This window comes from Dermacentor silvarum, chromosome 4 (assembly GCF_013339745.2).
Source record: "Dermacentor silvarum isolate Dsil-2018 chromosome 4, BIME_Dsil_1.4, whole genome shotgun sequence".
Taxonomy (NCBI): Eukaryota; Metazoa; Arthropoda; class Arachnida; order Ixodida; family Ixodidae; genus Dermacentor; species Dermacentor silvarum.
In genome coordinates this window covers 227647769-227674098 of record NC_051157.2, presented here as the reverse complement: position 1 = coordinate 227674098, position 26330 = coordinate 227647769, and the positions used below count along the sequence as shown (strand labels likewise).

General features: G+C 47.8%; 1 protein-coding gene across 3 annotated transcripts in view; it reads right to left on the bottom strand.

Moving 5' to 3' along the window:
- LOC119451021 (RING finger protein 141-like) overlaps positions 1 to 26330 on the bottom strand; it is a 155080-nt gene that overhangs the window by 20376 nt on the left and 108374 nt on the right. For 2 of the 3 annotated variants that reach the window (XM_037714456.2, XM_049666777.1), the window contains one exon: positions 19017 to 19127. The exons of the other annotated variant lie outside the window; for it this stretch is intronic. In XM_037714456.2, the coding sequence (XP_037570384.1) occupies positions 19017 to 19127 (111 nt within the window). The remainder of the gene's footprint in view (positions 1 to 19016; positions 19128 to 26330) is intronic. 3 annotated transcript variants of the gene reach the window in all.

Here is a 26330-nt window from a genome sequence, read left to right as displayed (position 1 = left end):
TGCAGCCGCACCTCCGGGGGCTGCATTGCTTAGTTTCCCAAGAAGCGGCCCGCGTAGGACGGGGACGAGGGACGTCGAGGTGTAGGCGAGCGGGACTGACGGCGTTGCGGCAAGGGCGAGCGGCTAGTGGTGTTTCCCCAAGAGGGAAGGCCGGCATGGTATGGTTCAGAAAGGGGCGACAAAGACCGAGGGTCTCGGACGAAGGGGCGATCAGCGTATGGTCGAGGCGAGGAGTACCAGCGGCTACTACGGCAGTGGCGGGAGATGTGACCGACCCGGGAGCAAGCAAAGCGAATTGGCCTGTCATCTGGTGTTCGCCACTCAGAGGGGTTCCGATATCGATTCGGGAACGACTGGCGAGGTGCAGCAGAGGCAATGACAGGAGCGGTAGGGGTGGGACGTGGGCGGACGGCAGACTGGATATCGATGTTTGCAATTTCTTGGCGACAACAGCTTGAATGAGCGAGATGGTCATGTTGTCATGCGTATGGGGACAGTGAGAACTCGGAGCCATAGCCTCAAGTTCACGGCGGATGACCTGTGTCAAGCTTGGCGTGGCAGGCGGATGTGATGCCAGAGGGTCGTTGCAGGAGGAAGTGGCAGCCATATTGGGAAGTCGGTCGAAGCGTTGTACGATGCGTTTGCTCTTCGCTTGCTCAAAATTCCGGCATTCCTTTATGATGGATTCAACCGTTGAGCAGTTCCTGCAAAGCAGGAGGTTGAACGCATCGTCCGCGATGCCGTTCAAGATGTGTCCAACCCTATCGGCCTCCAGCATGTCCGCGTCCGCTTTACGGCAGAGAGCCACAACGTCTTGAATATACGCGACGTACGATTCGGTTGGTGTCTGGACACGAGACGCTAGCTCTTGCTTAGCCTCCATTTGACATCCCACAGGTCTTCCGAAAAGATTGCGTAGCTTTTCCTTGCAGGAGTCCCAGCTTGTAATTTCGGTTTCATGCGTCTCGAACCATACCTTCGCGGTTCCTCCCAAGTAAAAGATCGCGTTGGCCAGCAAATGTGTGGCATTCCACTTGTTGTGCTTACCGACGCGCTCATACGACGTCAGCCAGTCTTCGACGTCGACCTTGCCAGTGCCAGTGAAGATTCCCGGGTGACGTAGCTGGGTTAGTACCACTTCCGCCAGTGTCTGAGCGGCGGAGGCAGTGTCAGCGTCGGAGGCAGCGTCAGTAGCCATAACAGCGGAACAGATGTGACGCCCGCTGCAAAGATCCAGGGCCGGCTTGTGGCGAGATTACCCCGCACTTCCACCAAAATGTTACGGGGAGAAAATATATGTATTTACAATATATATACAGTTACAATATATATATATATACATATATAAGTATATATATGCTTAAAAGGTTAATTATTGTACTTCTGCTAATTAGCTGTACCGTCACCATTTTACCAGCGCAAGCTGTTATGGGCTCATTCCAATAGCCGTTTCAGGTCGCGATGATGCCGCCGCCACTGCCCCGTAGCCGCTATCACATGTGAAAAAAAGTACCCACTCTCTGCCGGGAACGAACCCAGGCCCGCTGCGTGGGAGGCGGATACTCTACCACTGAGCGACGCGAGCACTTGCTATCCGAGAGTGGGAAAGGCGCTGGCCATCGGCGATGGAACGCGTGGGCTTGCACGCGTGACGGCATCCCAAGTGCGTTCCTGACGCATTCACTCAAATTACTAGATAGTACTGTCGAAACGCTCGTTTAGCTTACACTGTGACTGTGCTGCGTGTGCCGCGCAGGCCTGGTATTTTTTTGAAAAAAAAAGTGTCAAGCCTTAATTAAATAAAACAACATGACAAAAAGAGCTCTAGCCCATTGAACCTCTTACCCCCCCCCCCCCCCCTTTCGTTCAAAAGTAGTTAAGCAAGACTTTGTAGCCACATACCCCCCCATTCTGGTAACACCCCCCCCAAAGTCGAAATTCTGGATAAACCCCTCATCCAGCGGCTCACCAAAGAGCCTACGGCAATGCGGCCTAGGGCCCCACGTCATATGGCACCACGGCGTACGGATTGATGACGTCCAGCACAGAGACAATTATCCTCAAAGACGGAGCTTCACTGCGTTCGCAACTGTGGTGTGTGCGACCATCATCTTCTTGATACTGGTCAGCGCACTGATCACGCTCTTCGCCATGGGCTACGGTTCTACTTATGTGACTGAGACGACCGACACTGCGAAACCAAAGGTCATTTTCGAAGTGGTGACGTTGACATCAGGGTGTTGTCATCCAACACTCCGGCGGTGCCAGTGGCAGCCACCAAGAAAACGACCACGACGACCACCATGCAGAAAACTGAGACACCTACTGCATCAACGGCTGCTCCCTAGGAAACAATGGACTGGCTAACCAGCCCTTGGTGTGCACCATGGGCAGGAAGCTCAACTCGACCCAGATGTTCCCGCCGGACGGCCTGTGCGAGTACAGCTTCTTTGACTCGCTGCACAAGCTGAGCCGCAACTCGTTTGCTGCACCCAATCTCTTCAAGCCCGACTTGCTCATCTTAATCCACGCTGAGAAGCTGCACCGATCACGACGTTCGACATTGGCATCACCTTTGATGCTGTGTATCACCTGGAATTCTTCCTGAATCAGAGCGGTGCGGATGTCAAGCCGCTGCAGCCGTTCTGGGCTAACTCAATCTACCACTTCAGTGTCCTGAACACAGCCACCGTGAGCCCAAGGGAAATGGACGTAATATCTGCCCTGGGATGCCTCAAGCTCCTGTGTGACCATTATGGACAGTGTACTAAACTTACTGACCACGGGACTTGGTCAAACAGACTGGGGTGGGGTGTCAGCGCCCGCATATGTTAGTGCCTGTTAGCTTAACTGATCACTAGCGCCACCCTGGCGCCTCCTTTACACCTGCATGACACCAGGCCCAAGCGAGGCCGGGCTCTTACGCTCGCTCTCTTGTTCCCACCACCGACGCGGGCGGTCGCGTTTCAGTTGAGCTGTGAAAAAAATGCGTTCTATTCAAGAAGTTGTCTCGCCTCGAGTTGCCATGCCGTGCTGACGCCCGTAGCCTTCACGTCCAGCCCTCACAGTAGATACACTGTTAGATCCTGGAAAGTGCATCAAGTACTCTAAGAATGCTAATCGCGTTCAAACAAAAAATCACCGGAAGACATTGCCGGAAATATGTCACGGCCGCCATCTTGTTTGTCGATTGCTCATTTCAAATGGCACGGCCACATCACTATCGACCTGTACTGACGGTTTGAGGGTTGGAACTATATCCTCCTAGGTTGTAAGCGACTAGTGAGGGCTCCCTTCACTATAGCCATAACACTATATTGACGGGTAATAGCTGCCGATGCAGAGCCTGCGTAATAGCAAACATCTGTTTGGTTTCATGGCGCCGCAGAAAAGCGTCGGGCTCGTGATTCTGGGGTCCTGGGCTCAAATCTTGTAATAAGCATTGTTACTGCATTATATATATTTTTTTTCTCGTTTGACTTCAGCTGTACTTTTTCTTTTGCACGCCCAACACGAAGGGCTCCTGGCAAGGGGAGCGAACAGACCAGTTGCATAGCCCCAAAGAAGGTGGGGGCCTTAGGTAGATGCTGCTTTAACGGCCACAGACCAATGAATAATGAAGCGTTGTTGCACTGTTACTGTTTTGACTAGCAAGTGACAAGCAGCACTTCATGCACCCACTGAAGATCTCCATGCCTAGCAAACAGTCAGCAAACTGACTAGCAAAACTCTGCGCACACAACTTACAATAGGAAAAAAAGGAGGCCCCCTCAATTCAGCAGTGAGGGGGCCCATCAAAATAGTGTATGTACTATTATGACGTGCCCCCTAACCATAGTGAGTGCCATGCGGGTGTACACTTTTTGTGTACACCCGCATGGAGCGTAGTGCAAGCGTAGCTAGGAGCTTAGTACATGCAACTCTGGGGCTCAGTGCGCATTGAAGTTGAGCTGGGGTGCGCAGAGAAAGGAAAGAAATCTACGTTCCACCAATGGAGACTTGCTTATGGCACTCGAGACGGTGGCCACTGCATGGGCCACCATATCTCCAGCAGTGATTGACAACTGGAGCAGGGTTGTGTCACTGAAATGAATTGTCTGAGAATATGGTCTCTGATACAAGCAGGCTGGTTTCCCTACCCCCAGCAGGCATCACAAGAGAATTTGGCGCTGCGAGTCGGAGATTTGCCGGAAGATGCTGATATTCTTGGTCAATCACTTCCGGCGATACAATAGACCGATCCCACCGACCGATCTGCGCATGCGCCGGTTTTCCGGAAGTAGCACTGCCACCATCTTGGTTGTAGTCAACTGGTCAACCACACCACCGCAGTCTGTGCTGGTTGAGTACTGCACATGAGCTTCCCAAACATCTCTGCGACTCAACCACCGAGAAACATTCGTCATGTATTTTAAGAAATTACATCGGCTGTTCATTGCACCATGCGAGGCGAACGTTGAAAAGTGCCTGCTGCTCTTTCATTTCGGTTGTTACCCGCTGATTACGCGTTGAGTATCGTATTTGTTCGAGCTTTGTATGTCGTACATGCTGATGTACGCGGTCGTTTCGCGTTACTATTATTGCGCACGTGCATCTCGGTGACTGCAACGTCATGTTTGCTTAGCGACGGACATAATAGGTTTTGTATACCTGTTGGAGACAGGTTTGAAATGCGGCGACTTTCGTTCCCTACTTACCTACATGGGTTTCGCGCACGACTTGCAGACTTCGGTAACAGCGATATCCAGAAGTTTAGAAGTTCTTAAGTAAGCTAGCCAATCATTGTCAAGTCCTCGATAGCCAATCAATAGCTACTCAATAATCGATCAATAATAAATAAATTCCAGAAATTGCTGGACATGACTTGGTAGTGCTTAGCCTAGCCCAAATACGTGGCCAATACCTTACGATAGCCAATCAATAGCTAAGCGATAATCGACCAATAATCAATAAATTCCAGAAAATACTGGGCATAACTTGGTAGTGCTTAGCCTAGCCCAAATGCGTGACCAATACCTTGCGATAGCCAATCAATAGCTAATCGATAATCGATCAATAATCAATAAATTCCGGAAAATGCTGGGGATGACTCAGTAGTTCTTAGCCTAGCCCAAATACGTGGCCAATGCCTTGCGATAGCCAATCTATAGTATATAATAGCTAATCAATTATCAATCAATAATCGATAAATTCCGTAAAATGCTGGGGATGACTTGGTAGTTCTTAGCCTAGCCCAAATATGTGGCCAATACCTTGCGATAGCCAATCAATAGCTAATCGATAATCGATTAATAATCAATAAATTCCGGAAAATGCTGGGGATGACTCAGTAGTTCTTAGCCTAGCCCAAATACGTGGCCAATGCCTTGCGATAGCCAATCTATAGTATATAATAGCTAATCAATTATCAATCAATAATCGATAAATTCCGTAAAATGCTGGGGATGACTTGGTAGTTCTTAGCCTAGCCCAAATATGTGGCCAATACCTTGCGATAGCCAATCAATAGCTAATCTATAATCGACACATAATCTATAAATTCCGGGAAGTTTGAGTACACGGGTGTTTTCACATTTTGCCCCGATCGAAATGCGGCCGCTATTCGTCCCCGTATTATCACGCTGTGTATTACCAGTACCACCTATTAATCCGTGGGATCCTCGTCTCTCGAAGCTTTCGCTCTTTAGGAAACACATAGAATCCGAAGCCTTTGTCCCTTGTGTGGTTGTTGTACCAGCCAGGAACGCAGCAGGTCAATCCTCCTATCTCATGATGGCTCTACACGAACCATAAAAATTGCCAAAAATTGTTCGGAAACAGAACGCACAGGCACTCCGGGCGGCTGGAGCGGCCGGATGACTACAAGTACCAGCATGCACCGCGGCAACGGTGGCGTCGTGAAACTGGCTGGTGGGATCGGTCTATCGCTTTTGCGAGGGTTTGCAAGGCATTAACAACAAAAAGATCATTGTTAAACAAGTAGTTCTATTTTGAAATAGACTACTTTCGGCTGAGTATCATTCGATTACACTTCCCAGTGTTAGCGATCATTTGCCACCTTGAGCACCTATCTGAGATTCAGTTCAGATCCTGATGAAGAGTGAGATGATCATCATCAGTCAAGAATGTATGGTATATTATGCAGTCATCAGTGAACAAACATGGGGTTGATGTTATATCGCATGGAAGGTCATTGATATATATGGGATGTTTTTTTTTAGGTCATACTAAATTTTAAAAGATCGCCTGTGGCAGGCAGTGTAATTGTAGTCCTTGAGCTGGATTACTCCAAGCGACAGACATTACTCGAAGAGAAATTGAAATGCCTAACCAAATAATTTTTAAAGAATTGCCAATTAACTTTAATTACAGCACATATTCCAATTTACAAGTTGTAATCTCTTTGAGTAATCTAGCTCAATGACAAGAATTATGCTATATTCCACAGGCAATATTTTTTAAGTTCTGTACAATATAAAAAGAAAAAGCACCCAGTATGAGGAATAATAATGCGCATGACACACCAATGTGGGACACTAGACAATAATGTAGGATAAGGGAGAGGAGCAGATACTAACACATGTGAACTGTTCCTGCCAGGACAGAAACTTTCTTATCCAAGATGTCAAAGAATCGAAGTTCAGACATGACAGCTGAGCTATCAGGCAGGAGTGTGCTACAAGGTCAACAAATATGCAGTCAAAAGTTGGCAAATACAGTGCAGTCCACTTATAACGACATATAAGTTATAACGATGAGTTGACTTGAAAGAGTACCAAAGAGAGAGCAAGGAGACGAAAGGCAGGGAGGTCAACCAGATGAGCGTCTGGTTTGCTACCCTACACTAGGAGTGAGAAAAGAGGAATAGAAAGAGGGAGAGAGTGAATACTGAGTACACGTGGGACAATGTACCGGGACACTATAAGTGGTCTCGTAAACCAGTGCACTTCAAGTAGTGTACTAGTGCCCAAATCGCTTTTTGTGCCAGTAATGGGTGTAGCCACGGTCCTAGAATCTTTGACTCAGAGAACAGTCTCTCGAGCCCAGTCGGTTTAAAGTTGTCCTGAGAGAAAGACGTACGTCGTAGCGAGGACAGGTACACAGTAGGTGCTCGATGGTTTCCTCGCACCTACAGAAGTTGCACATCAGGCTCTCGGCCATTCCCATATGATATCATATAAGCGTTCGTGAACGCCACTCCCAGCCACAAGTATCAACTTAGCCATTAATGCTATGGGAAAAAAGACCATACACAGCGATATGTTATCCACCGCATATCAGATATAACGATAAAAATTTTGCCTCCTGGACGGTGTTTTCCATGCAGAATAATTGTGAGAGAGAGAGAATAAACATCTTTAATATGTAAATGCAGCTTTGGAGAGGCGTCCTCATTCCAGAATGCCTTGAGCTCGGGCCGCGTCCTGGGCCCTCGCAATCAGCCGTTGCTGATCTTCGAGGTCGGAGCTGGCCAAGGCTCTCTCCCAAAGCTCGTTGGTGTGGTAAGGGTTCGGAGGATTGAGTGGTGCCTCTCTGCAGCCCCCTACTATGTGCCTGAGGGACCCGGGCTCTACGCAGAAGCGGCATTGCGGAGAGAATTGTGTAGAGGCTATGAGTTCGTTTCTGGTTGGGTGGGGGAATGTATTAACCTGTAGAGCTCGGAGGAATCGCTCCTGCTCTCTAGGTAGTGACTTGTGTGGGGGTGCATATGTTCTGCGGGTTAGCTTGTAGTGTGTTGTCTCCAGGTTCTCTCAAGCCGCCTTTGTCGTAAGGCTTAGGCTTGACGGCCAACTCCCTTGTGCTTGCCTTGTACTACCGGGGTTTGCCGGTACAAGGACAGGCAGAAACACGACAACACACGATAGCGTAACAAGTATAAAAAAGGTTTATTGCTCCATGGAAATTCGCGTGGAAGCAGGCTATAGAGTCGATCTCGACGTTTGTCGGGGTCGATAGTGGTCGAACAAGGTCATCATCATCATCATCATCATCAGCCTATATTTATATATACTGCAGGACGAAGGCCTCGCCCTGCGATCTCCAATCACCCCTGTCTTGCGCTAGAGTATTCCAACTAGCGCCTGCGAATTCCCTAACTTCATCATCCCACCTGACTTTCTGCCGTCCTCGACTGTGCTTCCCTTCTCTTGGTATCCATTCTGTAACCCTAATGGTCCACCGGTCATCCATCCTATGCATTACATGGCCTGCCCAGCTCCATTTCTTCCGCTTAATGTCAACTAGAATATTGTCTACCCCCGTTTGTTCTCTGATCCACACCGCTCTCTTCCTATCTCTTAACGTTACTCCTAAGATTTTTCGTTCCATTGCTCTTTGTGTGGTCCTTAACTTGTTCTCGAGCCTCTTTGTTAACCTCCAAGTTTCTGCCCCATATGTTAGCACCGGTAGAATGCAATGATTGTACACTTTTCTTTTCAACGACAGTGGTAAGCTCCCAGTCAGGATTTGGCAATGCCTGCCGTATGCACTCCAACCCAATTCTATTCTTCTGTAAATTTCTTTCTCATGATCAGGGTCCCCTGTGAGTAATTGACCTAGAAAAACATACTCCTTTACAGACTCTAGAGGCTGACTGGCGATCCTGAATTCTTGTTCCCTTGCCAGGCTATTGAACATTGTCTTTGTCTTCTGCATATTCATCTTCAATCCAATTCTTACACTTTCTCGATTAAGGTCCTCAATCATTTGTTGTAATTCGTCTCCATTGTTGCTCAATAGGACAATGTCATCTGCAAACCGAAGGTTGCTGAGATATTCGCCGTCGATCCTCACTTCTAATCCTTCCCAGTCTAAGAGCTTGAATACTTCTTCTCAGCATGCAGTGAATAGCATTGGAGAGATTGTGTCTCCTTGCCTGACCCCATTCTTGATAGGTATCTTTCTAGTTTTCTTGTGGAGAGCCAAGGTAGCTGTGGAATCCCTGTAGATATTTGCTAAGATATTCACGTATGCCTCCTCTACTCCTTGATTACGCAATGCCTCTATGACTGCTGGTATCTCTACTGAATCGAATGCCTTTTTATAATCTATGAAAGCCATATAGAGAGGTTGATTGTACTCCGAAGATTTCTCGATTACCTAATTGATGACCTGGATATGGTCCATCGTAGAATATCCCTTCCTGAAGCCAGCCTGTTCTCTTCGTTGGCTGAAGTCAAGTGTTGTCCTGATTCTATTGGAAATTATCTTGGTGAATATTTTATACAATACTGAAAGCAAGCTAATGGGTCTGTAATTCTTCAATTCTTTAACGTCTCCCTTCTTATGGATAAGTATAATGTTGGCGTTCTTCCAGCTCTCTGGTACACTTGAAGTTGTGAGGCATTGCGTTTAAAGGGCCGCATGCTTTTCAAGCATGATATCTCCTCCATCTTTGATTAAATCTACTGTTATTCCATCTTCTCCAGGCGCTTTTCCCCTGGTCATGTCTTTCAAGGCCCTTCTAACTTCATCGCTAGTTATAGAAAGAGCTTTTGTATCCGGTTCATCACTATTTCGAATGAAAGTAGCTTGGCTGTTTTGGCTACTGTACAGGTCAGTATAGAATACTTCCGCTGCTTTTACTATGTCATCAAAATTGCTGATGATATTACCATGCTTATCTTTCAGTGAATACATCTTGCCTTCTCCTATGCCTAGTTTTCTTCTTACTGATTTCATGCTGCGTTCATGTTTTACGGCTTCCTCAATTTTTCCCACGTTATAGTTTCGAATATCCCTTACTTTCTTTTTGTTGATCAGTTTTGACAGTTCAGCGAATTCTATCTGATCTCTTGAGTTGAACGCTTTCATGTTTTGTCATTTCTTTATCAGGTCCTTTGTTTCTTGGGAGAGCTTCCCTACAGGTTGCTTTGGTGCCTTACCTCCCACTTCAATTGCTGCTTCTGAGATCAGCCTAGTTACGGTTTCATTCATTACCTCTATGTTATCTTCATCTTCCTGTTCTAAAGCTACATATTTGTTTGCGAGCACCAGCCTGAATTGGTCTGCTTTCACTCTTACTGCATCTAGGTTGGCCTGTTTCCTCTTGACTAATTTCACTCTTTCTCACTTCAAATTGAGAGAAATCCTAGACCTCACTAACCTATGGTCACTGCACTTTACCTTACCTAACACTTCTACATTCTGCATTATGCTTGGATCAGCAGAGAGTATGAAATCTATTTCATTCCTTGTTTCTCCATTAGGGCTTTTCCAGGTCCACTTCCTGTTGGTGCGCTTCCTGAAGAATGTATTCATTATTCGGAGCGAATTCCTTTCCGCGAATTCCACCAACATCTGTCCTCTTGCATTCCTAGAATCGATTCCGTAGTTGCCAATTGCTTGCTCGCCAACCTGCTTTTTGCCCACTTTTGCATTGAAGTCGCCCATGACTACAGTATACTGAGTTTGTACCTTACTCATTGCTAATTCCACATCTTCATAAAACTGTTCTATCTCTTCATCATCGTGACTGGAAGTTGGGGCGTAGGCTTGTACTACCTTCATTTTGTACCTCCTATTCAGCTTTATTATGACGACTGCTACCGAACAGGTCAACAAGGAAAAGGTCGAACAAGGTAGGGCGCGACAAAGGAGGGGAACGAGATGGTTACCTGAGCTCCGTCCTTCGTTGCGGCTCGCAGTCATCTCACATTTCTCCGGCGTGCGCCGGTCACGCCGATCGCGACTGCCCCGCCTCGTTCTGGGCTCGGTCCAATGAGCGTGGGGCTCCGCGTACACGTCACCGCTGCGTTTGCAACTGGTTTCCAAGAGGATCGCGCCACTGCACGAAAAGCCGTTTGGCTCCCCGAACGGGAAGAGGGAAAAAGGCGTCTGCTCTCCTCACTTCCGTGGTGCGCGTAAGGACACGGGAAAATATGAACCTTCATAATTCCCACAAGTGTTGTGTGATGTCTTGGTATGAGTCTAGAGGGTGCATGCGCTCGGGTTCAGATTCCTCGGTGTCGGCTCGGTGGGTCAAATCTCTAGCCACGTGGTTGGCGACCTCGTTGCCAGGAATGCCGTGATGAGCTGGCGCCCAGATGATCATGACTGATCTGGTTGGTGGCTTTTGATTGATGATCTTGAGCGTAGTGGCATGAATTCTGCCGCTAGCGAAGTTGTGGCACGCCTGTTGGGAGTCGGTCACTATGACTTCAACCGGTGTTTGGGAGAGCGCGAGGGCTATGGCCGAAGCTTCCTTGGCTTGGAGGGGATTGTATCGGGTGAGCAAAATGCTGCTCCAATGTTCTTCGTTGGCGATTAAGGTGAGTGTTGTGGCTGCGCGTCTGGGGTAAGACCCCGCATCCGTGTAGGCTGTAGAGGGTAAAGTCCCGTATCGCTTGTGTATGGTCCGAGCCCGGGCCTCCCTTCGCTGTGCATGGTGCACTGGGTGCATGTTGCGAGGTAGAGGAGGTAAAGTGATGTTGCTCCAGATGGCATGGGGCAAGCTAACAGTCTGAGGCGGCGGATGGCTGAGAGAAGCAGATAGCCCCAGGCGTAAGAGGATGGACCTCCCCGCTTCCATAACCGCCAACCTTGTTCGCTGGCTGGATAAATGTGCCTCGATCAGCTCCTCGGCCGTGTTGTGCACACCTAGTCGTAGTAGGCGTTCTGTGGACGTACTGATTGGCAGGCCCATCGCCTGCTTATATGCCTTTCTGATCATTGTGTTGATTTTTGTGAATTCCGTCGCGTTCAGTAGTGCGTATGGAATAGCGTAAGTTATTCGAGACACGACGAAGGCTTGGACAAGCCGAAGCGTGTCCGCCTCCCCCATGCCTCTTGTCTTGGTTGTTATTCGCCGGATCATGTGGGTGGGTAACTTGGGCTGTTATATTCTTAAGCTTGTTAATTAATATTGTGTTGGTGCAATCCGACTGGAAAACCATTCCCAATATCTTAACGCTCTGAGACGCAACGATGGTGTGTCCCTCCAGTTGTATGTTGATAGTGGGCGAGTCGGATGCGTGCTTCTTTCGAGGTGAGACCAGGAGTAGCTCCAACTTTTGGGGGGCGCAGCTGAGGCCGCATGACTTAGCATAGTCGCTCACCACGTCTTCCGCTTCCTGCAAGCGGCTATCTATTGCCCCGGTGGACCCCGTGGACGACCAGATGGTAAATGTCGCATGCCGGATCCCCGGGATGTTATCGAGGAGCAGCAGGAGGCCTATCAGGGCGATACTGTAAAGGAGAGTGGATAATACTGCGCCCTGTGGTGTGCCACGCCCGCCCAGTAGAAAGGGGTCTGAGGCTTGGTCCCCGACCTTTAGGATGGCTTTTCTATCTATCTGAGAGGAAATCTCTGATATAGGAATACGTCCTGGCGCCACAGCCCAGCGTGTTTAGCCTTTGTAAGATTGCTATATGCTTGATCTTATCGAACGCCCCTTTAAGATCTAAGGCGAGGATAGCTGTGGGGGAATTCCGTGTCGCTGGTACAATCACCTCCTGTTTCAGCTGAAGTAAGATGTCTTGAGTTGAGAGGTGTGGACGGAATCCTATCATCGTTGTTGGAAGTTTCCCCGAGTCCTCCAGGAATGGTTGTAGCCAGTTGAGAACGATGTGGTCTAGGAGCTTTCCTACACACGAAGTGAGGGAGATCGGTCGTAGGTTCTCAATGGCTGGTGGCTTGCCTGGCTTCGGTATCAGATGAACCTCGGCCATTTTCCAGTCCTCGGGAAGGTTTCCTTCCCTCCATACTTCGTTAAGGTGAGCAGTAAGCTCTAGTAGCGAGGGGTTGTCAAGATTGACAAGTGCCTTAATGGTGATTTGGTCCATTCCCGGGGCTGCGTGGCGTCTCAAGCCCATTATCACCGCTGTTACTTCATGTACATGAGTGTCTTCATCTAGGAGCTCATTTGGGGCGCCGGTGTAGGGTGGCAGAGGCTCCGATGGCTGTGTGGGGAAGTACTGGGCTTTGAGAGTCAAAAGGAGGTCCGCTTCGTTTCCTGGAAATTGGTGGATTACTCCGGCCATATTGTGGTGGGATTCCATTTTGCTGCTGGCCGGGTTAATTAAATACCTCAATAACTTCCATATCTTGGAAGTACTCAGTCTTCCTCTCAAGCTGTCGCAGAGGGATAGCCAATTTTTACGGCATATTGTGTTAGCGTATTCCTCAGCCTCTTGTGTGAGTAGTGCGATTCGCCTCTTGAGCTTGCGATTTAATCTTTGCCTTTTCCAACGCTTCAGCAGGCTACGCCGGGCTTGTGAGATTTGCATTGCTAAGTTCCTCTTAAATGAACAACGCAGACACGGGGTGAAAGGTTTGCCCCTTAATGATACATGAATTTGTATCTGCTGCCAGCGCATCTCGCCCGTGCGCCAACTGCGAAAGCCAATATAGAGTACCGTGAGTTGGCGCAGTGCGCCACAAGATGGCGCCAGCTCAAAGAAGTACGAGGTCGCGCAGTCAATGATATTGACAATTCTGGGAGCGCCGCGATCATGAAAGCTGGAAACAGTGGCCATGTCGATTAACGGAAAAGGCAGGTTTTGTGCACGAGGGTGTAACCAACATGGTGGAAGTCGCTGACAATACCGACCTCTGGGAGCACGTCGCCATTGACAACTTTTTTTTAACTCTGTACGATCTCAAAAACAGGTGGTGCTTCGATGGAGGAGTTCCTGAGTGCAGATAGAGCTGCCTTGTTCTACGAAGAGATCTCGAATGGGACAATTGCTGTCATGACAGATGGCGGCGTTGTGCGACGGAGGCGGCACCAGTAATGGCAGGGAACAACAAGATTGACTATGGCCCGTCATTGACACCGACCCCAATGTTCACGCAAAGTTGATTGTCGTTAATTGAGTCGCTCATTGGTTTCATGCACGGAAAATTTTTGCCACGGTTGTGAACCTGAAACTCCCACGAAAGCAAATGCTGATTTCCTACTATTTAGGCAGGCCTAACGCTTGACAAGCTGTTTAAAGGTGTAAATAAAAACATTTTATTTTCACAGCATCTATTTTTTAGCGCAAGAGGCAAATTTGGGTTCGGAGTTACAAAGGTATGTTCAGCAGCCTTTTTTTTTACAGTAATCCAGATATAGCAGTGATCGGTTATAACGATCAAAATTTTCGTTCAGAAAGAAATTCTGCAGAATCCATCTCGCGATGACTGCCCACGGTAATGTGTTTAGCATTGAATGAATATAGCAACACAACATGCTGCCACCGTCGAAACGTGTTATCTAACAGGGATGGTATCTATCTAGTATCTATCTAGCAAACTGCAGAATTCAAATTCCCTGACTTTTCCAGGTTTACCCTGGCCATTTTAGATAAAATTCCCTGACTTATACAACAGATGCCATTTCATAGAAATGGTCCGTGAAGCATATAAAAAGCGTAGAGAAAACACATTTAATTGTAGAAAAAAACATACTTATTGCAACTGCCCTCATTCTTGAAATGAACTTCAATTACGGTTTGATGCGCTTCAATTACAATTTGAGAGAGTTTATTTCTTCCTGAAGGATGGAAGCTTCAAGTTGCACTTCAGTGAGCACCCTTTGCTTTCTTTCTTGCAGCTCTTTAATGAGAGTTGCTGCTCTCTTTCTCTTTTTCTCCAATTCAGTTAGGTCCTGTCTTTCCACCTATCGTCCCTCTACACAAGTGTCATTCACCTGACGCTCGCTTTTCGTCCAAAGTGATCGTTTGCAAGCAAACAAGTTGCAAACAAGTCGTTGCGGGCAAGCCCCCATGAAAGTAGCTTTCCCTGACTTGTCTCGCTTGATTGACGAATTCCCCGACAATTTTCTGACTTTTTCTGGTGGCTCAAAATTACCCGACTTTTCCCGGTTTTCCCGGTTGCTAGACGATGAGGCGTGTGCAAGGGGACTTCTCTTTCGCGCTTCCCTAAGAACACTCAGCGCCATCCAGTGGTGTTGCCATGAAGCCTGCACATGAAATTCATGGCATTTCAACGCTGGCAAACGGGTCACACAGCAACCAGGATCCTCTCTTCTAAATACGCTGCACCCTCTAGTGGCACTGCTGAGAAGTCCGAGCGTGGCGCACCTGTGCGTGCACTGAGAAATGTTTCCTCACTTACCACACACCCAAGTGTCACCTACACAGTGACCCAAGTTGGCGAGAGGTTCATTGAAGTGCATTTGTGGTGCAGACTGGTAAAGCGTCAAGTCGTTGAGGAACCCACGTTAAGTGGGTTCGATTCTGCCCAGCATCGGAGAAAGAATATTTTTCGTCATTGTAGATCGGCACACACCTGCTGGCACATACTACCTACAGTTAAACCTGGACATAACGAAATTGACAAATTCCCGAAAAACTTCGTTATAAAGAGGATTTCGTTATATGCAGGTTCGGCACGAAAATTCGAAAAATAAACGTTTACCGTATTTACTCGATTCTAACGCGCCCTCAATTGTAACGCGCCCCCGTTTTCTGTTTTCGTCGAAGCACTCATCCTCGGAATGTCACACCAGGTACCGGATGCGTGGACGCGTGTTATTTCGCACAAGCGCGAGGCATCGGAAACGAAGAACGAGCGTCACGATGGCATCGTAGCGTCGTATAGTGTTACGGTAGAACCTCGCTGTTACGTTCCCGGGGGCTGCGTTTTCCCGGCTGTTACGTCGTTTTCGACCGGTCCCGGCACAGCTCCCTTAGAACTCAATGCATTGGAACCCCGCTGTTGCGTCACAACTGTGGGACCGTTCCCGCATCATACGTTGCGAACTGCCACCCCGTGCCGGCCCAAGCGGCCATTTTGACTTTTCATGTCGTTTGGCTTGGTGGCTTGACGATGGCATTGGCCGCCCAAAGTGCCGGGGGCGACAACTATGACGTATTTTCGGTTTCCGCCAGCAAAAGTATGGTCCTTGAGATCCGTATTTGCTATATAAAGATGGTGTCCATGACGTGTTGTGTCCTAAAATTGGTTTTGGCTCATAGATATTCCGTATATAAAGGGTACGGGCACGCTAGCAGCAAAAAACGCGCGGTCATGCAGCGAGCGGCAAGTTGCCGCGCGTCAGCGCCTTGCCGCGAGGCCACTGTGGCACGCGCGTCTCGGCGTGGCAGCGCGATAAGATCTCCCGCGCTCTCCGAACGGGCGAGCAACACCGCGAGCGCTCGTTGTTTCATGCGAGAGAGGACGATCGTCGATTGAAAACCCGGCGCGGACCAGCGGCGTTCCGGTTGTGATGGCTCCGTGACGTCACCCTCATCGCTCTTGATTGGTTCTTCATCTCGCGGCACGCGGCATTTGCCGCAGAACCCATTTTGCGCGGCACGCCGCAAGACCCCCGATTCGTGCCGCTTTTGCCGAGCGTTTCTGACGCGCGTTTTTGCTGCGTGTTTTTGCCGCTAGCATGGCCGTACCCTAAAGTCCAAGGGCGATAAGCAGTCGCCGCGCACCGTATGCTGTATGTGCGAGTGAAAACGTGCGAGGGGAGCCGACGACCACGTCATCTCGCGCGCGCAAGAAAAGCAGGGAGGAAGCGCGCCTTCTTCCATTGCGCTCGAGGCACCGGTGAGGGAGCGAGGGGGGAGGGATAGCGTGGCGGCGCGCGGTCGCGTAGGCCGTATCTTGAAAGCGATCTGCGTTGGGGCAGAGTCTAGCAGTGTAGGTGCGTCGGCGGCTCGTAGCTTTCTGCGTGCTGTGTGTTCTCGGCGCTCAGTTTGCGTTGAAGCGATAGACAACAGCACGAAGGTCACTTCGCTCGCTTCTCCAGTGACGCTTCCACATGCCGCCAGCATTTGACAGCGCGTGTCCGCGCTCATCGAGTCTGATGTGTCACAGCGTGTACCAGCGCGTCGGCAACATAAGCTGAAAAAGGAGAGAGTGCCGGCTTGGCGGGCTAGGCCAGCTGCAGCAAGCGGCAGGATCAGATTTGAATGAATTAGGGAGGGGGAAAGGTCACGCCCGCGGCGGCAAGATCGCCGGGTCGAGGGATGCAGGGCCGCCTCGCACACGCACGCACGCACACGTGCGCTCGCTTCGCATTCCATCGCGGCGGAGAAGGTGCTTCCGGTTGCTGCTCGTGCAAAAATGACAAAATTTGGGGCGAAGTCACTAGGTGGTCGGAGGGTAAAATTCGTTATATCGAGGTGGTCTCCCGCTGCCACTTCGTTACATAGAGGTTTCAAATACATGTGCTTCTATGGAGTAACGGCGGGAAATCGAAAAACTTCGTTATATCCAGGAATTCGTTATATGGAGGTTCGTTATAAGCAGATTTAACTGTAGTAACCCATCAAAGAGGTTCGTTGAAAACCAGCAAAGGACGAGTGGCACATACCCAGTGCTCCGATTCGGCATCAAAAAGTTTCTTCCAAGTGCCGCATCTACAGCGATCCATGTTGGCACGAAAGAGGTTCGTTGAAAAGCAGCACACATGTAGACCCGTGAGCAAAAGTATACGCACCAGGGGTTGCGCGATAAAGCCGATTTTTTCCTCTGTCTGTGAACACACTTGAAATTGAAGACTGCAGTCCAAACTTAGCATTGCAAACTTTACGGTGTACTCGTCAATTTCAGCTTATGCTCGTTATTTACCAAGAAATTTAGTTTTTTCGGTGACCCTGTGGTCCTTTTCAGAGACTCAGAGACTCAAGTTAGTCCGACAGTTAGTTTTGAACACTGCACAGCAGCCTGATGCTTTAACAATTTGACCATGGAATAACCCAGGTTGGCGGGAAAACGGTTAGATACAAACATACATAGTAGCCACCAAAAAGTCTATCAAGTACCCTAAGGAAGCCAACACATTAAAAATTGATTCAAGTGGCATACAACTTCAATATCTTAATAATCAGTTGGCAACAGGCTTCGTTTCTGTTCTGTTTTGGCTATAAGCTGTGTCAATTCTGAAACCGAAACTGTCAAGTCTCATTGATATTCGTTCTGAATAATCCTAAAATTCCAAATATTGAAATTCGATCCGCAATGAATACTGCATAGCACCACATTCAATCAAATATATAGAATATTCAACAAACCCTAGTTGATTCCTGTTCCTTGACCCTGCCACATCTCCACAGCCTGCCAACAGACGTCTCGAAATGTGGTGCTTATCTCACCTACTAAGTGCTGAGCAGCAAAGGCCTGTCGTGTCAGCCAGTCAGCAACGACTGGGATGAGCTCTGTGCAACACTTCTCCCATAAAGCAGTCGGCGTCGCACTGAGCGATATCAGAGGCAGACAACTCTCTGTTCTGCTTGACTGATGTGATCCATAGCTGCATGGCACAGAGTTGGTGAGAGGGTTCCTGACTATCTAAGCACATGCTTGCTTGCCCTGAGTACCAACAAACTTATGTTGTGCAGTTGTAACTTATTGTGTAATTAATTACTTAGGTGGGCAATTAGTGTATGATTTAATCAAATCACCGTGAAATGTATAACACTGTGAATAAAGTGTCACTGCAAAAATAACATGTCTATACTCGCGGACAACTTTCTGTGGCAACGAAGGAAAAGCTATGGGGGGTGGAGTTTCTGCATGTGTTACCACGCCAAGTAGTTCGGCATCAGCATAGCTTTCACGTGCCAAGGTTGGGCACTTTTCCAGACGTGGCAAAGAAGGCAGAAAACTAAGTCAAATTTAACTTGAGAGCAATGGCTAGTTGCTTGTTCATATGTATTCAGGCTGAAGCAGCGCTAAGAACAAGCACAAAGGTAAAGGCACATAGAAAGCGACACGTGTTGTTTTCTATGTGCCTTTACCGTTATCCGTGTTCTTAGCACTGCTCCAAAATACAAATTTAACACTCAGCGGCACACTTTGTCTAACTTTGCGGTTGTAAATAAAGTGTTTATGTTTTCTTTTCCGCAGCGTAAACTAAAGCGGATGAAAATGTGGGACTTCTTTCAGAAGTGCTCTTATTTTTCTGCGCTTTGCCTTCATTGCCAGAGAAAGTTGACCGCAAGTATAGTGCACTATTTTTCACAATTACCTTAATGATGATGTCGGGTACCTCTTGACAACAGCTGCTTGTAGAGAAAGCAAAACAAACTGTTTAGTAATGCAGCAGCCGACTCACCACTGCTCGATGCATCGCAGGCAGTAGCTGTGTGTGCAGGGCAGGGTCACTTCTGGCCTGTGTTCCATGCAGATGCAGCACTCCTCCAGATCAGTGGTAGTACCAAGGACGCTGGTGCAGGGAAGTAGTATCAAAATCATAGAGGAAAGCATTGAGAAGCGACTAGCTAAATGTTTAATTAAGTTTGGTGTCTTATCTACTCAACAACTTGGTTTTCACATAGATTTTTCAACAGATCTCACACTACTTTCATTTTATTTATTTATTTATTTATAACATACTGCAGGCCCATTGAAGGGCCCAGGCAGGAGGGGCATAACATAGAGATGTACACAGAAATACATATCAGCAAACAGTTTGTTGAATGGCATCAAGGCTTGCAATGTGTGATGAAGGTAACTGGTTCCAGTCTGTTATGGTTCGAGGAAAGAAAGAGTACTTGAAGATGTTAGTTCTCGCGTAGTAGGGTGTAAGTGATTCGTGGTGCCTATTTCTTGACAGCCGTGCTGTGGAAGGCTTGAGGTAGGAGTCAGGTTTAAGGGATAGTTTGTTGTTTTTGAGTAAAAAGAGGAATTTTAGCCTGAGCATTTTCCTTCGGATTTGCAGCGTTGAAATACCGTGTTTTTTCATCAGACGAGTAGGAGAGTCAGTTGCACGATACTTGGAATATATAAACCGGACAGCCTTACGTTGGATCATCTCAAGGGCATCGATATTAGTTTTTGTGTATGGGTCCCATACGGAACACGCGTACTCTAGTTTTGGTCTTATTAATGAAGTATATGCAAGGAGCCTGACGTTAGAAGGAGCATGTCGCAGTTTATGTCTCAAGAAACAGAGTTTACGGAAGGCGGACGAGCAAACATTTTTAACGTGCTTGTTCCAACTAAGGTTATTGGTTATAGTTACGCCTAGGTATTTGCATTCGTTAACTTCAGATAGAGGGCGGGCAGGAAGGTGGTATGGGAAGGAAAGGCTATTTCTTTTGTTGGTAATTTTCATATAAACAGTTTTGTCTGGATTAAGTTGCATTCCCCATTGATTACACCATTCAATAACGCTATGCAAGGAGGAGTTAAGAAGTCGTTGGTCATCATGGTTAGCAATTTCCTTAAACAAAACACAATCATCAGCAAATAGTCTAATTTGCACACTGTCTGGAATGATGTCAGGAAGATCGTTTAGATAAATTAAAAAGAGTAGGGGACCTAAGACGCTTCCCTGAGGAACGCCAGAGGTAACAGGAAGTTCATCAGAATTATGCCCATCAATGCTGACAAATTGAACACGGTTAGTTAAATACGCGCAAATCCAGTTAATAAGAAAAGGGGGAAGGCCTATAGATTCGAGCTTATACAGTAGTTTGCAGTGTGGAACAAGGTCAAATGCTTTACAAAAATCAATAAAAATAACATCAATTTGCCCCGACTTATCAAGAACCTGCGCAAAGCTGTGAACGACTGAAGTTAACTGAGTGAATGTAGACAAGCCTTTCCGAAATCCATGCTGGAAGGCGGAAAGTACACTATTATCATTCAGGAACGTTGTAATATAAGTAGCTATAATGTGCTCTAGCATTTTGCAGCATGATGAAGTTAGTGATATGGGGCGATAATTACAGAAGAACGCACTGTCACCTTTCTTCAAGACTGGTACTACACGCCCTATTTTCCATTCAAATGGTAGAACTCCGGCATTTAGTGAAGAGCGAAAAATGACGACAAGGATGTGAGAAAGCATCTCAGCGTATCGACGCAAGAAAATGTTTGATATGTTATCAGGACCTGGTGTGGCTTTGGTCTTTAAATTCAACAACATTGCAAATACGCCAGGTTGTGACACAATATCAGTCTGGGTTTGGGAACAGGAAGTGTATGATGGAGCAGTTGTATTTTTTTGTGAAAAAACACTGGCAAAGTAGCGGTTAAACTGTTGAGCAATCTGTTTTTTATCGGTGAGAACAGTGCCGTCCTGTATCATGCGGCTTAAAGATTGCTTCTTTTTGCTTAGAAAGCGCCAAAATTTGTCAGGGGCGGTAGAAATGAAATTCGGAAGAGTATGTTGAAAATATTGCCGTTTAGCAGAGCCCACGGCCAGGCTTAACGCTGATTGAGTTGCCTGAATCGCCCCTACTCCGGCACGTGCTCGCTTTAACCGTTTGATTTTTCTTTTCAAGTGCAAGATTTCTCGCGTAAGCCAGGGATTTTGCTTCGAAGTTTTTTTTATTCGATTAGGAATGAAATGATCGAGACAGTACGTGCATATCTTTTTGAACTCAGACCAAAGCTCACAAGTATCAGATCCAGTAAATTTGTCAAGACAAAGTTCCAAATAGTCTAGAATGCTTTCATCCCTGGCGCGCGAGTAATCTTTTACAGATACAGTTTCAGCAACAGTGATACAATCGACAACATCAATCAAGCAAGAAAAAGATACCATTTTGTGATCAGACAGTCCATGTTGAACTGTAACAACAAAATTATCTAAAGACCGGCTTAGAAACACAAGATCAAGTATGGAACTCGATGAACCCTGAACACGCGTGGGCTGATTGACAACTTGTTGCAAATTGAGGGTTAACATAACATCAAACAAAAAGCTTACATGCGTGCCAGACACGGGCATGGGAAGGAAACCCTCCCAATCAATACCGGGCAGGTTAAAATCCCCAACCAGAAATATTTTTTCATGACTAAATGTTGCCATGTGTTCAGACAAGGCGGCCAAAAAATGAGGTGGGGAATCTGGAGGGCGATAAACAGCAAACAAAAGAATGGATCGGCCTCGATAATAAAGCTTCAGCGTTATACTCTCATGATCGTCAATTTGTCGCGAGAGAAAAGCTTGAATATTATGTTTAACTAAAACAGCAATTCCTCCTCCTCTAGTTGATCTGTCACGCCGAAAAACCTGATAATCGGTAGGGAAAACGTCGTTATCATCAACCTCGTCGTGCAGCCAGGTTTCAGTAACCACTAAAACATGCGGATCATGACCCAGGATAACAGCCTCCAACTGTTCACTTTTATTGACAACACTGCGGGCATTTATGTTTAAAAGACGAAACTCTTTTACGTTGGAAGAGCGAAGTCAGGCGGTCCCGGCCGCACCAGACTGAACGGACGTCGCACCTGTGTCTTTCCTGCCATTTTTCGGCCGCAAATAGGTTTTCGGAAGTTTAACTCTCGTGTTCGTGCTCTCGTCCCATGCATACAGTTCGTTGTCAATGCTAAGCTTATCGTGTACTAACGTTACTTTCTTACCGTTTAGTTTTTCATCTTTGGCGCTGTCCCAGAGAAGCTTTCTTTTCTGAAGTGTGGGTTTGGGGTAGTCATTTTGCACCGATATTTTCGTTCCTTTAAGTTTGTGCGCATTCTGAAGGACATCTTGTTTTTCATTGTAATTCTGAAAAAATACTATCACTGGCCTTATATTTCTACTCTGTTTGCCGAGGCGATGAATTCTTCCCACAGAACTGCAGGGAACACCAAGTTTATCGTTAAAGAGCTCGCCGATAACTTTCCGTTTTAGGATAGTATCTGTTTCTTTTGGCTCCTCGGATAGCCCGAACACTATCAGGTTGGAGCGCCTGCTACGGTCTTCTAAATCCACTACTTTAGCCTGCAGAGAATGCATGGTTTGCTCGATGGTATCAATGCGGGCAGTTTGCTTTTCTAAGTCAGCAAAGCGTAAAGTTAGGTCTGATATCAGTTTTTCAACACTGGCGTGTTGGGTTCTTAAAGCAGCAATCTCGGATGATAACTTGTTTTGGCCTTCAAGTAATTTATTCAACAAATCTACGGTAGTCGTTTCAGGCGTATCAGGTCCGGGGTTCATCTCGACATCGCCACACATGAGTAATTTACATGCGCAGAATGCATCATACGCAATTAGAACACACTGCTGGGGGCACGGCAGGACCAGTAAACCGCGGCAATCACTCCTAATAGTGCCGGAACAATTACAGACCTGCATGAAGCAGAAGAAGGGCTTGTAAAGCCACATGCCGCTGGATGGTCCGCCGTGCCCACTGAAGTTGAATTCCTGGCGTGTGCTTCTTATAGGCAAGTCGGAGACGGTCACATGTCCCGAAGGCAGCGCCGTCAGTAGAAAGTCATGCCGCGAAGGAACCAGATGACGTAGATGTGGCGTCGCAAGTCTCTGGTGGCACGTGTTGTTCAAAGTGATATCTGGCTGATCCGTTGAACCGGGCAGACTCAGCAAGAAAACCTGCATGAAGCAGAAGAAGGGCTTGTAAAGCCACATGCCGCTGGATGGTCCGCCGTGCCCACTGAAGTTGAATTCCTGGCGTGTGCTTCTTATAGGCAAGTCGGAGACGGTCACATGTCCCGAAGGCAGCGCCGTCAGTAGAAAGTCATGCCGCGAAGGAACCAGATGACGTAGATGTGGCGTCGCAAGTCTCTGGTGGCACGTGTTGTTCAAAGTGATATCTGGCTGATCCGTTGAACCGGGCAGACTCAGCAAGAAAACCTGCATGAAGCAGAAGAAGGGCTTGTAAAGCCACATGCCGCTGGATGGTCCGCCGTGCCCACTGAAGTTGAATTCCTGGCGTGTGCTTCTTATAGGCAAGTCGGAGACGGTCACATGTCCCGAAGGCAGCGCCGTCAGTAGAAAGTCATGCCGCGAAGGAACCAGATGACGTAGATGTGGCGTCGCAAGTCTCTGGTGGCACGTGTTGTTCAAAGTGATATCTGGCTGATCCGTTGAACCGGGCAGACTCAGCAAGAAAACCTGCATGAAGCAGAAGAAGGGCTTGTAAAGCCACATGCCGCTGGATGGTCCGCCGTGCCCACTGAAGTTGAATTCCTGGCGTGTGCTTCTTATAGGCAAGTCGGAGACGGTCACATGTCCCGAAGGCAGCGCCGTCAGTAGAAAGTCATGCCGCGAAGGAACCAGATGACGTAGATGTGGCGTCGCAAGTCTCTGGTGGCACGTGTTGTTCAAAGTGATATCTGGCTGATCCGTTGAACCGGGCAGACTCAGCAAGAAAACCTGCATGAAGCAGAAGAAGGGCTTGTAAAGCCACATGCCGCTGGATGGTCCGCCGTGCCCACTGAAGTTGAATTCCTGGCGTGTGCTTCTTATAGGCAAGTCGGAGACGGTCACATGTCCCGAAGGCAGCGCCGTCAGTAGAAAGTCATGCCGCGAAGGAACCAGATGACGTAGATGTGGCGTCGCAAGTCTCTGGTGGCACGTGTTGTTCAAAGTGATATCTGGCTGATCCGTTGAACCGGGCAGACTCAGCAAGAAAACCTGCATGAAGCAGAAGAAGGGCTTGTAAAGCCACATGCCGCTGGATGGTCCGCCGTGCCCACTGAAGTTGAATTCCTGGCGTGTGCTTCTTATAGGCAAGTCGGAGACGGTCACATGTCCCGAAGGCAGCGCCGTCAGTAGAAAGTCATGCCGCGAAGGAACCAGATGACGTAGATGTGGCGTCGCAAGTCTCTGGTGGCACGTGTTGTTCAAAGTGATATCTGGCTGATCCGTTGAACCGGGCAGACTCAGCAAGAAAACCTGCATGAAGCAGAAGAAGGGCTTGTAAAGCCACATGCCGCTGGATGGTCCGCCGTGCCCATAATCTGCATAATCAGATAACTGATTATGCAGTAGACTTCCAATAATTCGATCCCGACAGAAGATCCCGGCTGCCAGCTATGCATTTCTATGGGCCCAAATTTTGATTTTTGAATCCTAAAATTCGCCTTCACCGGATAATTCGAACTTGACCAGCATGCACCTGAATCCTATGATGACCCCAACAGCGACTGCCTTTGTAGCAGTGTCTGTCTTGACGGAGCTTAGGGGACATTGAATACTTTGAACACATGTCAACTGCTGTCGAAAACACCTATTTTCAGCCTGTAATAGGAAGAGTTCAAGCAATAACCATAGCTCACAATGACTGACTATGGTATTTACACAATTATAATGCATGGCTTTTTCTTTTTCAAGAATATTGGCACGTAAATTGCCCGCACCAGTGCAATCAGATGCGCAACCAAAATTTCCTTTGTCGCATTCGAATGCTTAGCTGCATAGCTTCCATGTATTGCAGCGAAACTGACTTTAGGAAATCAGGTGCAACACATATTTCATGTGATAGCAATTGTTGATACAAGATACAACAACATTTTATTGTGATAGCAATTATATGGACACTCCAAGCGCATTTTTGCCGTCGTCGTCGCCGTGATGTTCCGTATAAAGCCCAATAGCGATAATATCGTCACCGCGCGCCGTACGTTGTGTGTGCGAGTGAAAGCGTGCGAGGGTGAGCCGGCAACTGCAGCTTAACCTCGCGCACGCGAGAGGAAGGCGGCCGGAAGTGCACGGTCTTCGTTCATGCGCGAGGCACAGGGAGGAAGCGACGGAGACGGGAGGGTGCGTTCTGCTTATGCGGCTGCTGCTCACGGAGCTATCCTGGAAAGCGATCTGCGACGCGGCCGAAGTGTGCACCCGCGGAGCCTCGTCTTCAAAGCGATCTGCGATTGGCCAAAGTGCATTCGCCGAGTGCCGGTAGCTTTGTATGCGCTGCGCTTTCGACGTTTAGTTCGTGATGAAGCGAGAGCCAGTGCGAAGGTTAATTTACTGCCGGCGCGCTTTCTCACTCCAGCGTTCTGACGAGCTCCCGCGGTCATCGAGCGAGATGTGTTCACGTTTACCTGTGCGTGCGTGACGCCGTACTTATTTAGTTAGTAAGCAAATATTTACAACTTTATACGGCCAATAAAACTACTATCCTTACTTCATATAGCTGTCTACTAATTTGCTATCGCAATCGATGCTTCGCCTTTCGGGCGAAACTGCGACTTCTTTTTCTTTCTAAAACATCGGTGCATGAAAGATTTTTAATTTGGACATATAGAAAATGGGTGAGCATTTGATTCGGGCCGTGTTATAATCAGGTACGGCTGAATGAATCAGCAGTGTGTGTTCCAAAATTAAGAAGGGGGCCGTCGGATGGAGTAGCACACTGTGCTATAAAAGTTAAAAACAGCGATAAGGTGCCTCGGAAAGGCTGGCCAGCATTTCGATAGGAGGACCTATCTTCATCAAAGGCCTCGACAAGGTAGGTCCTTTTATCGAAACGCTGGCCAGCCTTTCTGAAGCACCTTATCCCTGTTTGTAACATTTATACGACAGCCGTCTGCGTTTGCATTTTTAATGTGTCCGCAATCCCAATCTTGACACACTTTTCGGGGGCTACCCATCTATCTATGTATGTTTGTACCTAATCGTTTTCCAGCCTACCTCGGTCACTGGGTTATCCATGGTTGAATGGTTAACGCATCG